This window comes from Oncorhynchus tshawytscha, linkage group LG34 (assembly GCF_018296145.1).
Source record: "Oncorhynchus tshawytscha isolate Ot180627B linkage group LG34, Otsh_v2.0, whole genome shotgun sequence".
Classification (NCBI taxonomy): domain Eukaryota; kingdom Metazoa; phylum Chordata; class Actinopteri; order Salmoniformes; family Salmonidae; genus Oncorhynchus; species Oncorhynchus tshawytscha.
This window is the reverse complement of record NC_056462.1, coordinates 7,249,417-7,264,543: the sequence shown is the minus strand read 5'-3', so window position 1 is coordinate 7,264,543 and position 15,127 is coordinate 7,249,417. Positions and strand designations below refer to the sequence as shown.

Here is a 15,127-nt window from a genome sequence, read left to right as displayed (position 1 = left end):
CAGGCTACTACTCCTAAACCTCCAAGATATGTCCATCAGGTTGGATATGACTCCTTCAAATCACACAAAACATCCGTAAGAGAACCAACAGTGTGCTTGTGTTGATGCTTCCTGCTAGCCTGTACACCAATTTAGGCTACTACTTCTAATAACACAACCAAAATCCCTACAGGGGAACCAACATAGTTTGTGTGATTATGTTTATGCTTCTCCTTCACAGTAACATGACTCAAAGGTTTCTGAAAGAGAGAGCGAGAGAGTGTTTTGACAAAAGGTCACGGTAGGGTCACAGCTCTGAGTGAAAGGTCTCATGGGAGAGATGGAATGAAAGGGGGGATCATAAAGAGAGCGGGAACAAAAGCAGGTTCAGCTCTCCTGAGACAGATGGGCAAATCATGTAGCAAACAAGTGTTGCTGTACACATGAATAAGTGCGGGAACTTAGAAGCTGTTTCGGAAGGCACTTGAAGGGAGGTGTTCCTCTCCTAGAAATTTCGAAAGGAATTATTTGTACAATAAATGAATTGTCAATAGCATTTCTCAAACTCAACTGAAATCTATAATGGTCACGTGAAATAGTGATTATAATCTTGTACTATTGTTGGTTGTGCGGGTACGGAGGGTAATGCAATGTCGAAGGAAGAACAAAACGCCAACTACATGACTTGTTCATGTTTCATGAGTAAAGCGGATTGCAGTAGTGCATACAGTACTAATACGTATGGTGGATAACACTAGTGCTCCTGGTTTCAGCATACACACTAATAACAGACATACTGGAGGAGAAAGTTGAGCTATACACAACTAATAAGTCAAGGAACCACTGACTGTGAATGAACAGGGATTTCTGAATCCCACTGCAATGCTGTTTATCTCAATGAAACGTTCACAAACAAGCTACTGTTCGGCTCCTCCGTATCTTTTTAATTAGGTACCTTGCCAGAATCTAATAACCACATTGCGATCAGTAAACAAATCCAGAAACTCTGATCAAGTGCAATCCTGGGACTTGGGGCTAATTGGGCTTTTGCTTACAACAGCACTAACCTCACCCGTCGATCCAATGTGCTTTAAAATTACGACGCTCGGGTGTGTATTATAAAAACAAAGATTCATTTTGGGTTCAGATAAGTATCGACAGAGAATGACTATGTGGTTATCGTCATTTATTAGTGTTTCCAGAGCTCTCTAAGCCTCATAGAGACCCCTTGTCTCTATAACAAGTAATTACATTGAATCTGTTTAAAATGCAGTTTTAGTCGGGCAAAAACTTGAGTCCTTTTGTTCCGTACCTTATCCTAAAATGTATTACAGTAAGTGTATGGTAAAACTACCATAAACATAATGTAAATTTCCAATCATATTTAGCCAATAATGTGTAAAAAGTGTATTATGTGAACTGCGAGACTTAAATTGTTAATTGGTAGCTTTCCACACACTTGGGATACATTTCCATTACAATCTAGGATGCTTTTAATCTCAATGGCATCAGTCATCCTTTTATATCAATGAGGACGATATTGCTGAAATAAAACACAAATAGCAGTTCACAACTGTATGTCCAAAGCTATGGCTAGTCACATAATATGTTGTGTGTGTCTCCCCACCGGAGACCGGAGTTCAATCCCCATGTGTACCCTTCTGACTTTACCTCCCCTACTACACTTCTTACCTGTCTCAATAAGGTATACAAATACAACATGATACACGCTCTATAGCACCAGGCTAGCATATTGAACATCCTCTCCTCCTACACTTCTTACCTGTCTCAATAAGGTATACAAATACAACATGATAGACGCTCTACAGCACCAGGCTAGCATATTGAACATCCTCTGTCACTCGGTAGCACAGTAATCCATTTGACGGGAGAGATTCATATGGCCGAAGGATTGATCAGTGATCAGCCCTGCAGAAGAGCTGGAGTGGAAAGACTGCAGACTGACAGCACAGTTGATTTTCCCCCCCATTTACTTCCAGCAGCCACTGAGATCAATAGAGACAGAGAGAGATAGAAATGGCAGAGTAAAGAGAGAGGAGGGAGGAGAGAGAGAGAGACAGATTGAGAGAGAAAAAAGAAGGCCATTAGATGTAAGACTTTCTGAGGAAATTATACTCGTAGACACAATCAGAGCAGGCAAACGGATCCCTTCACCTTTGCCATCATTCCCGCTGGACAGGATCAACTCATTCTCCAAATTACCAAAGATTCAAAGTGAGTCATAATGAACTTCATCCTCATCATTACAGACTTCATATTCTGAATATCATCAAAGGAAAGTGATAATCAGTTCAAGTTTGAGCAAATTGAGCCCCATAGTTTCCTCATCCTCTTATCTATTCTCAGGAACTGTAAAGCGCGCTCTGTCAATTAGTTATCTCCGCACAGTTCCTGTCACCGCAGCTCTCTTCCTGCTGTTGTTGCCAGGTAACGACACAACTGCGAAACAGAGGGCTGTAATTTCACACGGGAAGCTCCCAGACAGCTCTGCAATTAACATCTTTCAAAGTAATTTAGTGCCAGACTGGAACTGTTCCGATATGCACACTTAAAGGGGAAATCTGAATTTCATACAATAACAAAGTGCCATAACTGACGGATGGGGCAGGATAAATGTAAGTTCTCTCAAATTAATACACAAAGATATGGACACAAGGACTGACCATCCATGAGATCCCAATTATACTTTGAACCATGTTTTGAAGCTTTACAATTGCATTGTTTACAAACAGTACAGTTAAACAGGCTTACATTTTGGCAGTGGTGGGAAAAGGTACCATACTTTTGTGAATAGGCATACTTGAGTAAAAGTAAGTATATCTTAATAGAAAATGACTCAAGTCAAAGTGAAAGTCTCCCAGTAAAATCCTATTTGAGTAAAAAAGTCTAAAAGTATTTGGTTTTAAATATACTTAAGTATAAAAAGTAAATGTAATTGCTAAAATATAGTTAAGTATCAAAAGTAAAATTAAAAATAATTTTGAATTCCTTATATTAGGCAAACCATTTCTTTATTTAAAAAAAAGTTACGGCTAGCCAGGGGGACGCTCCAACACTTAGACATCATTTACAAAGGAAGCATGTGTTAAGTGAGTCTGCCAGATCAGAGGCAGTAAGGAAGACCAGGAATGTTCTATTGATAAGTGTGTGAATTAGATCACTTTCTTGTCCTGCCAAGCATTCATAACATAACGAGTACTTTTGGGTGTCAGGGAAAATGTATGAAGTAGAAAGTACATACATTTTCTTTAGGAATGTAGTGAAGTAAAAGTAGTCAAAAATATAAATAGTAAAGTACAGATACCCCCAAAAAACTACTTAAGTAGTACTTTAAAATATTTTTACTTAAGTACTTTACACCACTGCGCTTTGGGTTCAAATGCGGTAGGCAGTTTAACTAAGACCATGAGATATTTGTAAGTTATATTCCTCAAGAATCAGTGGGTGTATATCCAAAAGTTGATGTTTCAATCAAGTTATCGTATGGTAGATATGGTAGGTATGGATCCTTTCCCTATTTGGCTTGTTTCTGAGGCAACGATGCGATGAGTAAATAAGTCAATCAATACAGTCTAGAATCTATAGATCTACGACTCTGTGGCAATGGTTTTCAACACGGTTTCCACATTTTTGTTCCAGACTAGCACTGTTAGAGCCGACATATTTGTATTACAGACAGAACATACAGAGCGACATGTATGTATTTGTAAATATATGAAAGTATGTGAAAATATATATTAGGTAGGTACCTTTACGATCTATATTTACCTGATTGAGATATATTCCTTTGGCATTAGTGTACCTTAGTTTTTGGCACCCCCTCTTGCCCATTCATTGTACTGTGGTAAGTGTGTTAGTGATAGGATAAAGGTAGGAAGTTGGGCCTTCGTGGGCGAAGGTACTGTAGTCCTAGCTAGACTCGGGAGCAGTATAGTCTTTTGACCATACATAGATAGATAAATACAAATAAACCATATTATTGATTTTCACTTCAAGTAAGCTATGCTTTAAGTTGATTGGAGAATCATTTTGTGTTATATATAAGAAGAATTAACCTTTTTTTTGTTGTTGCACCATATCCCTGGATCTCATTGAATGTTTTGCCGTTTGGCTTTTGGGAACTTATTATGTGGACTGTATGCGTCCGAAACAGCCACGCTTCAGGCTTGGACAGTGGCTATGGTCAATTGGTAAGGAAGCCACTACAAGTACTAACACTCCTAACATACCTGATTCAAAAAGTCAGGGGCTTGATGATTAGTTGAACCAGGTGTGTTTGTGCTGGACGATAACAAAAATGTACATTTGAGAGTTGAATGCCAATGTTTCAGAATGGATGGGGCTGAAAACCACTTGCCTATAGAATCTTGGTGATTACAGCCAATTGAGTAAACCTGTGCTGAGAAGTGGATAGCATAGTTGACTCCCCTATCAATCACTAGATTTGACACAAACCTGTGGGATTTCCTAGAGACGGAGGAATGGATTAGCTCGAGGAGTGAGATTGTTTTGTCGACACAATACCTCTGATTCAGATGGTAATAAAAAAACATGGGGTTCTGTAAATTCACAATGTGGTCTACTTTCACTTCCTGGTCAGCAATAGAGAAAGAAATCCAGAACGTTTGGTAGCCAAATGAACCCCTCAAATGTAATTTTGTGTAAATTCAACTGAAATAATTTTATTCATATTAGTCAGTGTGAATGGGGATGCGAAATTACCACAGAGAAGTTAGAAATTACTCTTTGTCTTACTCTACTCTTCAAAGGGATAAACTGCTATTTTAGGGATTGAGAGGGAAATCCCGATACACAAAGAATGGACCAAAAAGGGAAGTGAAAATAGACTTAAGGAAATGGTAGATTGTTGTAATGGAACAGTTTATCATGTTTACACAATTCATTTGAAGTTCTCTATTTAAGTAGATATTTTTGTTGGTATCTGTACTTTACTATTTATAAACTACTTTTACTACATTCGTAAAGAAAATAATGTACTTTTTACTCCATACATTTTCCCTGACACCCAAAAGTACTTGTTACATTTTGAATGCTTAGCAGGACAGGAAGAGAACATCACTGGTCATCCCTACTGCCTCTGATCTGGCGGACTCACTAAACACACATACTTAGTTTGTTTATGATGTCTGAGTGTTGGTGTGCCTCTGTAAATTAAAACAACAAGAAAAGGGTGTTGTCTGGTTTGCTTAATGTAAGGAATTTGAAATTATTTTTACTTTTCATATTTAAATATATTTCAAACCAAATAATTTTAGACTTTCACTAAAAAATTGTTTTACTGAGTGACTTTGACTTGAGTCATTTTCTATTACGCAACCTACTTATTTTATTCATTTACACATTTTCCAAATAACTTTTTGCTTGATCACTATCGCCATCTCCTGGACAACAGCCAGTATGGTTAGAAATGGTCTGGATTCATTCCAGCAACCTTTCAGATACAACAGGCCTGATGCTCTAACCACTAGGCTACCTGCCGACCCTGTTTAGTGAGCTTTGCAGTTATCACAAGGCTGAACAAGTCATTGACATTAAGTTCATCAAATATTATTAAAAGTGCAGTCTGCAATTGGTCAATTTTTGGACTTAGAATTAATAATAGCCATTATATTTTGGGTTCAGTTGAACTAAGGTTATTTGGCATTTATATATTATATTCTTCAATAATCAATTTTTCATTAGTTTAAAAGTAAACAAATTGATGCACCAATCACAGACTATAGCTTTAATTTATGTATATACAGTGGGGAGAACAAGTATTTGATATACTGCCGATTGGAGAAGGTCTCAAGGTCCTGGAGTGGCCTAGCCAGTCTCCAGACCTGAACCCAATAGAAAATCTTTGGAGGGAGCTGAAAGTCCGTATTGCCCAGCGACAGCCCCGAAACCTGAAGGATCTGGAGAAGGTCTGTATGGAGGAGTGGGCCAAAATCCCTGTTGCAGTGTGTGCAAACCTGGTCAAGAACTACAGGAAACGTATGATCTCTGTAATTGCAAACAAAGGTTTCTGTACCAAATATTAAGTTCTGCTTTTCTGATGTATCAAATGCTTATGTCATGCAATAAAATGCTAATTAATTACTTAAAAATCATACAATGTGATTTTCTGGATATTTGTTTTAGATTCCGTCTCTCACAGTTGAAGTGTACCTATGATAAAAAATTACAGACCTCTACATGCTTTGTAAGTAGGGAAACCTGCAAAATCGGCAGTGTATCAAATACTTGTTCTCCCCACTGTATATATATATTTTTTAATCGAAAGGCAAAAAGCTAGGCTTAGTGGGGGAAGTCTGTGAAAGTAGCCCCTAGACAGTTCAATTACACAAGACTATTGTGTAATTGGATGGGCAATGAAAGCGACGCAAATGTTTCACTATAGGCTTACTTCAAGTATCCTAACAGTGAGCAAAAAAAATACACATTTATGGAAAATTATCTTCTAAACATAATTCATATTTTCTATGACTGATAACTGCATGTCTATTAAAGTACATTAACATAACCTACACAGACCCGGACATGAACCAGAAACTTTCAAAGGTGATGCCTTTAAAAGGTTTGCACAGTTGTTTGGGTCATCTTTCCAATGCCATCCCGCCAACACCGAAAGTGGCCGCCAAAGATCCAAATGTACCCACAAACTTTGACTCCTTGCCAGTTTCGTTTTTGAAGAAATTGAAAATTGTCTGTGGGCCAGCACGTGGTCTGACGGAACAACGCACTGCTACAGATATGCGGATCCGTGTCATTTCACTTCCACAACACTCTGCAGCTGTTCATGTCTCAAAGCCTTCTATGCTTCCTCGGGTTTACTGTGTATATAACTGCAACTTTTACGTTCAAAATGACTGACGAGCAACACTCTCCGTCTCAATAAACGACATCTGGTATGTTCAGTTTTCTTCTTTCAAATGTTAGAATCGAAATAGGTTTCTGTAGCCAATGTGTAGCTTATTTTGCTCTGCAGAGTTTTGCAGCAGTTGTCAGTTTAACTGTTTCAATTTATCAAAATGTAGATTGTGATTATCTTGTGTGCAATATGACACAATGGTTCTGTGCAACTGTATACTATATGGGAGAAGCTATGTTTGTTTTCTCTCTCTCTCGCTGATGACTCATGATAAATCACCATATAAAAATACGTTGCCAAACCTGTTCACAAATATGAATTGACAAATAATTTAACTCTTTATATAGCTCTGCTTACTATATACTTACTATATACCTATCCATTTCTTTTGCAGTTTTTATGAAACGCTGTTAAAACCATCTGAAGCCATGAATTGGCCAGATATAATCCTCATTCTATTGGCTGTCAATCTGGGTGACATCATCACTGGCCCTACCCTATGCCACGCCTCTCAAAAGCGTCAGAAATCCGAATGCCAGGTGCGAAACGGCTGGGCGGACTGCAGCCACCTCCGCCTCAAGGAGATCCCCCCGAACCTGCCCTGGAATATCACCGGCCTGGATGTCTCCCACAACAGGCTGGTGGAGCTACCCCCAGCATCGCTGGCCACTTACCCTGGGCTTGTGCACCTGGACGTGGGCTTCAACAGCCTCACCAAGCTGGAGGACAGCCTGTGTCTGACCCTGGGCCTGCTGAGGACACTGACCGTACAGCACAACGAGGTACATTGGCTGAAGGAGAAGGACCTGAGCAACTGCACCAATCTGACAGAGCTTAACCTGGCTGGCAACAGGTTGAAGCTACACGGAGACCCCTTTGCTGCCTTACAGGTAGGGATCTGCCTGGTGTCATGGTGAAGACAAGGATGGCAGGGGTTGTGGATGTGTTGATAATGATGATATACAGTACTAGATGATGATACAGATGAGAGAGCGGGGGATGCTCTTGACTCTTCAGGACAATATTTTGGGACCATTTTGTTTCTTTCATTTACCATCCAATGAATTGAATTTGGGTTATTCTCTTTCAAGCCTAAACCATAGGCAAATTATGATTTGATTGCAGTTGCCTCAGTTACATTTTCTCTCAAACCCTCTTAGAATATCTTTCCATTTTTCACCAGAGTCTGACACTGCTGGACGTGTCCAAAAATGACCTGAAGACAGCCAACTTGGGTACCCGCCTTCAGCTTCCAAGCCTGGTGACTCTCATCTTGTCTAGCAACAGCATATCAACCTTCAAAAAGGATGACTTCTATTTTCTCAGTAATTCCTCATCCCTACGAGTCCTCCACCTGTCGAATCTAACAACTCTAGCAAAGGTACAAAAGATCCTGTGAAATGGGAAATAAAAGGATGTTAATGCTTTCAGCTGCTGACACTAGGAATAAGCACCATGCTCAACCAATCACACCTTTTGTTTATGTTGTCAAGATCCCTTCAGTGTTTCCTCTCTTATTTTCTAGGCGTAGTGCAAAGCCACCAAATTAACATCTAGGGCATTTTGAACCAACATTTTCATATTAAACTAATTGATGCCAAATTAGGCAAAAGAGGAACAGAGCAAGGCAGGGTCCGGACAAATACAATGATAGTGAAAACGGGATCACTCAACGCCGCACATGAAAGATTGTAATAATGCGACAGCTCACTTGCCACAATTCAACATTTATTCCACGTTGGTTCAACGTAATTTAGTTGAAATTACATGGAAACAACATTGATTGAACCAGTTTGTGCCCAATGGGATGCTATAAATAAGTAGGAAGTAGTAGGTTCAAGGTCTTTTGACAACGTATCTACAGTCTATGGCAGCATCTTGTGCAGCAACTAATCAGTGTTTTTTTTCCCCCCTTGCAGTTTGAGCCTGATTGCTTGAAGCCCATTGCAAGCATATATGAGTTAGTCATGAATGGGAGCAAACTTGGCCCTTCACTCACGTCTAAACTCTGCACAGAGCTTTCTGGGACAGCGATCCGCAGCCTCTCCCTCCAGAAGACACAGCTAGTTACACTAGACAACACCACCTTCAAAGGCCTGGGGAAGACCCACCTCACTACTTTGGATCTATCTCACAACAGCATAGCTAAGATCGGGGATGGTTCTTTCCAGTGGCTGTCCATGCTGGAAGTTCTTTCTCTGGAGCAGAACAACCTCAAGCGCCTGACTAAGAACACTTTCAACGGGCTGAGGTATCTGACACGGCTCAACCTGAATATGGCGCTGGTGAAGAGTCGCACTTCTTCTTACCCTATTATCGACGACTTCTCCTTCCAGCCACTAGGGGCACTGGAGAGCCTGAGCATGGAGAAAACTGCCTTTCGAAACATCTCAGTGCTCACCTTTGCGGGTTTGATGAGTCTCCGCCAACTCTACCTGAGTGGGACCAGCTGCATGTCGCTCAAAATCATCACCAACCAGACCTTTGTGTCCCTCGCAGGTTCACCACTTCTTATGCTAAAGCTTACAAGCACAGCAATCTCCCGTCTAGACCCTGGAGCCTTCTCCAGCCTGGGCAATCTCACCACCCTTCTGCTGGGCAACAACTCCATCTCCCAGACCCTGACGGGGAAAGAGTTCCAGGGTTTGGGCCAGCTACAGGAGATCTACCTCTCTAACGGCAACCAGAAGCTCATCCTCAGCCCTATGTCGTTCGTCCATGTGCCCGCTCTCAGGACTCTGATGCTGGGGAGAGCTCTGACCAGCACCCTGTATATGAATACCTCTCCGTTCAAGCCTCTGTCCAACCTCACCATCCTGGACCTCAGCAACAACAACATCGCCAACATAAAAATTGATCTTCTTGATGGACTAGAGAATCTGAAGGTGCTGAAGTTTCAGCACAACAACTTGGCCCGGCTGTGGAAGAGTGCTAACCCGGGTGGGCCGGTGCTGTTTCTTAGGGGGCTCCGCAGCCTTGTTGCCCTGGAGATGGACTTCAACGGTCTGGATGAGATCCCCGATGAGGCCCTTCATGGATTAACCAACCTTCAAGAGCTCAGCCTCAGTGGGAACATCCTGAACCAACTCAGGGACTCAGTCTTCAACGACTTGAGGTCGCTCCGGGTGCTTCGGCTCCAGAAGAACCTAATCACGTCGGTGAGGAAGGAAGTGTTTGGGACGGCTTTGGCCAACCTCAGCCAGCTGGTCATGGAGAAGAACCCGTTCGACTGCACCTGCGAGAGCATCCTGTGGTTTGTGGCGTGGCTGAACGGAACAAACGCCAGTGTGCCAGGCCTCAGGGATGAGTATGTGTGCAACACGCCGCAAGCCTACTACAACCGCTCGATCATGGAGTTTGACAGGCTCTCCTGCCTGGACATGACACCATTCCAGGCGCTCTACGTGCTCACCAGCACTGCGGTCCTGACTTTAATGGTGACCTCACTCCTAGTGCGCTTCCAGGGTTGGAGGATTCAGTTCTACTGGAACGTTCTGATCAACCGTACGCTCGGATTGAGCGATGCCAGTTCCGGGGAGGGGAGAGAGTTCAACTACGACGCGTACGTCATTCATGCTGCAAAGGATAAAACCTGGGTGGAACGAAGCTTGCTCCCTCTAGAGGCCGAACAGGGGTATACATTTTATCTGCAGGATCGAGATGCAGTGCCAGGTGATTCGCAACTGGAGTCCATTGTGGAGAATATGAGAAGGTCCAGGAAAATACTATTTGTGGTCACCGAAACTCTTCTCGAAGACTCCATGTGTCGACAGTAAGTAGAATGAACATATTTTTATGTTTTTAAGTAGAATGATGTATTTTTTTCCGAACATTCATGTTACATAAACGTTGGTAGAGCATGTGTGGTCACTGGTCATGGAAAAGGGAACATTGGTAAGGACAGTGGTTGGAAAATCTGCAGGGATATTTATTTCAGGAAATGAAAGTAAATCATGTTAACGTTTTAATGTGTTATTATAGTAATAATACCATGATTTTTCTGTTTTAAAATGTAACTGAACAAGTTTTACTCAAACAGGGGAAGTGGAGACTGTGTGAAGTGGGTAAGAGAGTTTGGGCAATTCTGGAAGAAGATATGAAACCCAAACAAGCAGTAAAAAAAACATTTTACACAGAGAATTCTCTTAGCGTCTGGATAACCATTTCTTCATTGAAAAAAACCCCCAATCAGTTCAATAATTCGAAAGATTCTATTAATGTGTAAACTATGTAAGTACACCCACAACTCAAGTCGCTGTGGATATGAGCGTCTGCTAAATTACATAAATGTAAAATGCAATTATTCTGAACTCATTACCTTTTTTTTTTGGCTATGGACCATAATGCTCAAAGAATGTCTAAGTGAAGAATGTATATTTAAAGTATCACCACAGCACTGATCCAAGGCAGGTGTTTCTGTCTAAACCCTTGAAGTGTTGAGGTAATTGGCTTAATCTGTGTTCTTGAAAGTTGCTCTAACAGTACAGTATAAACCAGTGTTAAATGTTGCCATTCATTGATTTGTTTCATAAAAAAAAAAATCTTTGTATTTTATTCTAGCACTTCATGTTTCACCCTTTTGATTGATTTGATTGCAAGTCTCTCTGGATAAGTGTTACATGTATATGACTGAGATCTGAAATGTAATTCCTGTTATGCTTCGGTACTTTGAGCCTCTTATTTGCCCGCTCTGACAAATGCCCTCTTCTGTCTCTCTGCGTTTCTCCCCTTTCTTCTCCCTGGAAACCACTTCCTCCCATTTCCTTTCACTCTCCTCCCCTCACCTCCCACCATTCTCTCCCTTTCCCCCCCAGGTTCATGGCCCACCACGCCCTGCACCAGGTGATCGAGGACAGCCGGGACTCGGTGGTGCTGGTCTTCCTGGAGGATGTGCAGGACTACAGGCTGTCCCGCTGTCTGCTCCTGCGCAGGGGCATGCTTCGTCCACATTGCCTCCTCAACTGGCCCCTGCAGAGGGAAAGGGTGCCCGCCTTCCACCAGAGGCTCCGCATCGCCCTGGGCACCACCAACCGAGTGCAGTAACTTTCTCCATGCCATTATGCTTAGAAGTGTACTGACAATTTTACTTCAGCCAAATCAAATATATTGGTTGCGTACTCATTTTCCAGATGTTATCACAGGTTCAGCGAAATGCTTATGTTTCTAGCTCCAACAGTGCAGTAATATCTAGCAATACAAACATATCCCCAAAATGTAAAGAAAGAAATGTCAGAGTTTGGAATATGAATATTTACTGTATGCATTTGATGGTGTGTATGGACACTATATGAATAGAAAAGGTGTGCACGGCAGTAGTTCAATTGGATAAGCCTTGACTAGAATACAGTATATACTGTACATATGAAGTGTGTCAAACAGGATGTAACATTATTATAGCAACCAGTGTTCAATGACTCTAAGGTGCAGGGTAGAGTACCAGGTGGTAGCCTGCTAGTAACAGTGACTAAAGTTCAGAGCGGGATACTGGGCGGAGGCCGGCTAGTGGTGACTGTTTAACAGTCTGAAGGCCTGGAGATAGAAGCTGTTTTATCAGTCTCTCGGTTTTGATGCACCTGTACCGTCTCTGCCTTCTAGACTGTAGCGGGTGAACAGGCCGTGGCTCGGGTGGCTGAGGTCCTCGATGATCTTCTTGGCCTTCCTGTGACACCGGGTGCTGTAGATGTCCTGTAGGGCAGGCAGTGTGCCCTCCAGGACATCTGACCGCACCACCCTCTGGAGAGCCCTGCGGTATTATTACGTTTATGTAATACTTGGCTATATTTCTTAAATAATGACAGTGGGTGCAAGGTTGTGGAAAGTGTGTAAAACTGTTGCTCTCATTGTAAAGTTAGCGGTGTGCACGACTGTAGCTTTCATTCAGTGGCTAAGATTTTAAGGAAGTGTACTTGAAAGTACAATACTGTAGGTTTCAAACAATGGTCGAGGATACAAGGAAGTGTACACTGGAAAGTGTGCAATATTGCAAGTCTCATTTAACCGCTGAATGAGAAAGTAAGTGTACTTAATGGGCTAAGTGGCACAGTTTCTGTAGCCGAGTGACATGCAAAAGGTGAAATCTAAGCAAGCCTAAATATCTTAGAATATTGAGGGATTGATAAGAAAAATATATTTTCAAGTAGAAGATGTGTTTTTTCTTACCAAGCTAAATGATTGATAAGAAAAATATATATTTTTTCTTAGCAAGCTAAATTATCTAACGTCAATTAGCTTGGTAAGAAAAAAACACATCACCAATTGTAAGTGAATTATCAGTCAATTGAAACCATGATTGGTTTCATCTGGGTCCATCTGTGCAGAGAGCTGCCGCTGATCGTTGACTGATCTACAAATCATAATGAGTAGTTATTTACAAGGTGATTTGCAGATCACTGACAGAGTAGATCATTGACTTAACAAAATGCTTTAAAATGTGGTTTCATGGTCAATTACAGTAGGGTTATTTTACAGCATTACTTTAGTATTGCTAGCAGGAGTATTACAACTACACTGTAAAATAACCCACTATTGCACTCATTAACCATGTAATGTTCTCTTCCTAACCAAAATGTCAGATGAACTTAGAACTTTAACAAACCTACATATTCTTGTTTTTCCACTGTGGGAACTGCTTTAATTAGGTAATTTCAGGTTAGGGGTTTGGGACAACTCTATATTAAATATTTGTTTCAGCACTTTTGTACACTTACTTGAAAGTTACAATTTTGTTTAATAGAGTATGGTTCAACCAAAATCTCTTTGTATTTGTCTCATGAGACGTAGTGTTGATTTGAGTGAACTGCAAGTATATTTGAACAAACTCTGGGATTTTTTCATCTGTATGCTATTCAGCATGTCTTTAAAGTTTTCAGTAAAGTTGGATTCTGACATTCGTATTATTAGTCTTCTTTACTTCCAAACTGAAATCCTCTGCCCTCAAGTGGTCGAGAAAAAGCTAGGTTTTTAAATGTGACATTCTCGTTTTATTTTTTATTTTTGAGGAATAACTTAAAAAAGCATTTCAAAAAACTAGCCAGCTTCTGGCCTTGTCCTTAAAACGGACTTCTAACCAATGGCACAGGAACTATGGGACCCTGAAAGTAAGGGTCACTTAAAACATTCCTTAACTTAATTTTTTTTAAAGGAGAGGAATAACTCAACGTTGCTAATTTTAAAGGAGGCTTACTTCAAGGGTTTGTGGATTAAGAAAGGGAGGAAAAAGGGATAAACACTGTCCTTTCTCACACGTGTTGGATTTATATTAGCAACAACCTCATTCGCAGGCTAATTGCTACCGAGATACAGCTGGTAGATTAACCTTCTCCCCTGGTTCAATTGATAATGAACACTCCCACTGGGCACAAACATAATTTTAAAATCTAGTTTTGATTTACAATTGGTTGAGTTGTAAACGTCAAATCAACAAAAACCATTCACCAGGTCATTGGATTTAGGTTCAAAGTTGGGTGGGGAAAAAAAGAAATCCAAGCAGTTTTCCACATCGATTCAACATCATTACAAGAGATTTTTGGGGTCAAAATGACGTGGAAACAACATTGATTCAGCCAGTTTTTGACCAGTGGGTTATTAGTTACACAATCATATTTTCATTCATAAGCAGCCAGTAATTCATCAGTTCTGTATTATACTCTACATGATATTACCCTATTTGTATATGCTTGGGGGGACACATTGGACTATGCTTATTTATTCGGACCTCTTTTAGCCCACCAAGGGCTAGTCTTGCCACCAAGGGCCAGTCTTGCCAGAGTCCTTTATGTGTGTCAGAAATGTTTGGAAATAGTATAGAGCAGGGGTCATCAACTCTTACCCCACGAGATCCGGAGCCTGATGCTTTTCTGTTCTACCTAATAATTAATTATGCACACCTGGTGTCCCAGGTCTAAATCAGTCCCTGATTAGAAGGGAAAAATAAAAAAATCCAGTAAAACTGGCATTCCAGGTCCAGAGTTGAGTTGTTGGGGTATAGAGTATGGAAATGTACTATTGATTTAAAAAAAAAAAACATCCTAAGAATGAAATGTTCCCTTGTGCGATATCACAAAGTCCTTCCAAGAGGTCTGGACCTTAAGACCTTAGAGGCCCAAATGACACTTACGCTGCCGGGTTGCTAGTTCAAGCCCAGACCTCCCTCCTTAGATTGCAAAGTATCCAAGGCCTTCATTGGAAGTCCAACACCCACCCGATTTGTTTTGGGGATTGCAAGTGGGCCCCTTTTCCCGATTTGATACTTTT

The 15,127-nt window shown here is 41.0% G+C and overlaps 1 protein-coding gene across 1 annotated transcript; it reads left to right on the top strand.

The window, feature by feature from the left end:
- The first annotated feature begins 6,634 nt into the window (after positions 1 to 6,634).
- tlr3 (toll-like receptor 3) lies at positions 6,635 to 13,759 on the top strand. The gene is made up of 5 exons (XM_024398587.2): positions 6,635 to 6,911; positions 7,269 to 7,764; positions 8,058 to 8,255; positions 8,794 to 10,646; positions 11,689 to 13,759. Exons 2-5 carry the CDS (start codon positions 7,303 to 7,305, stop codon positions 11,915 to 11,917), a joined length of 2,742 nt encoding a protein of 913 aa, XP_024254355.1. The 5' UTR covers positions 6,635 to 6,911; positions 7,269 to 7,302; the 3' UTR covers positions 11,918 to 13,759.
- The last annotated feature ends 1,368 nt before the right edge of the window (positions 13,760 to 15,127 follow it).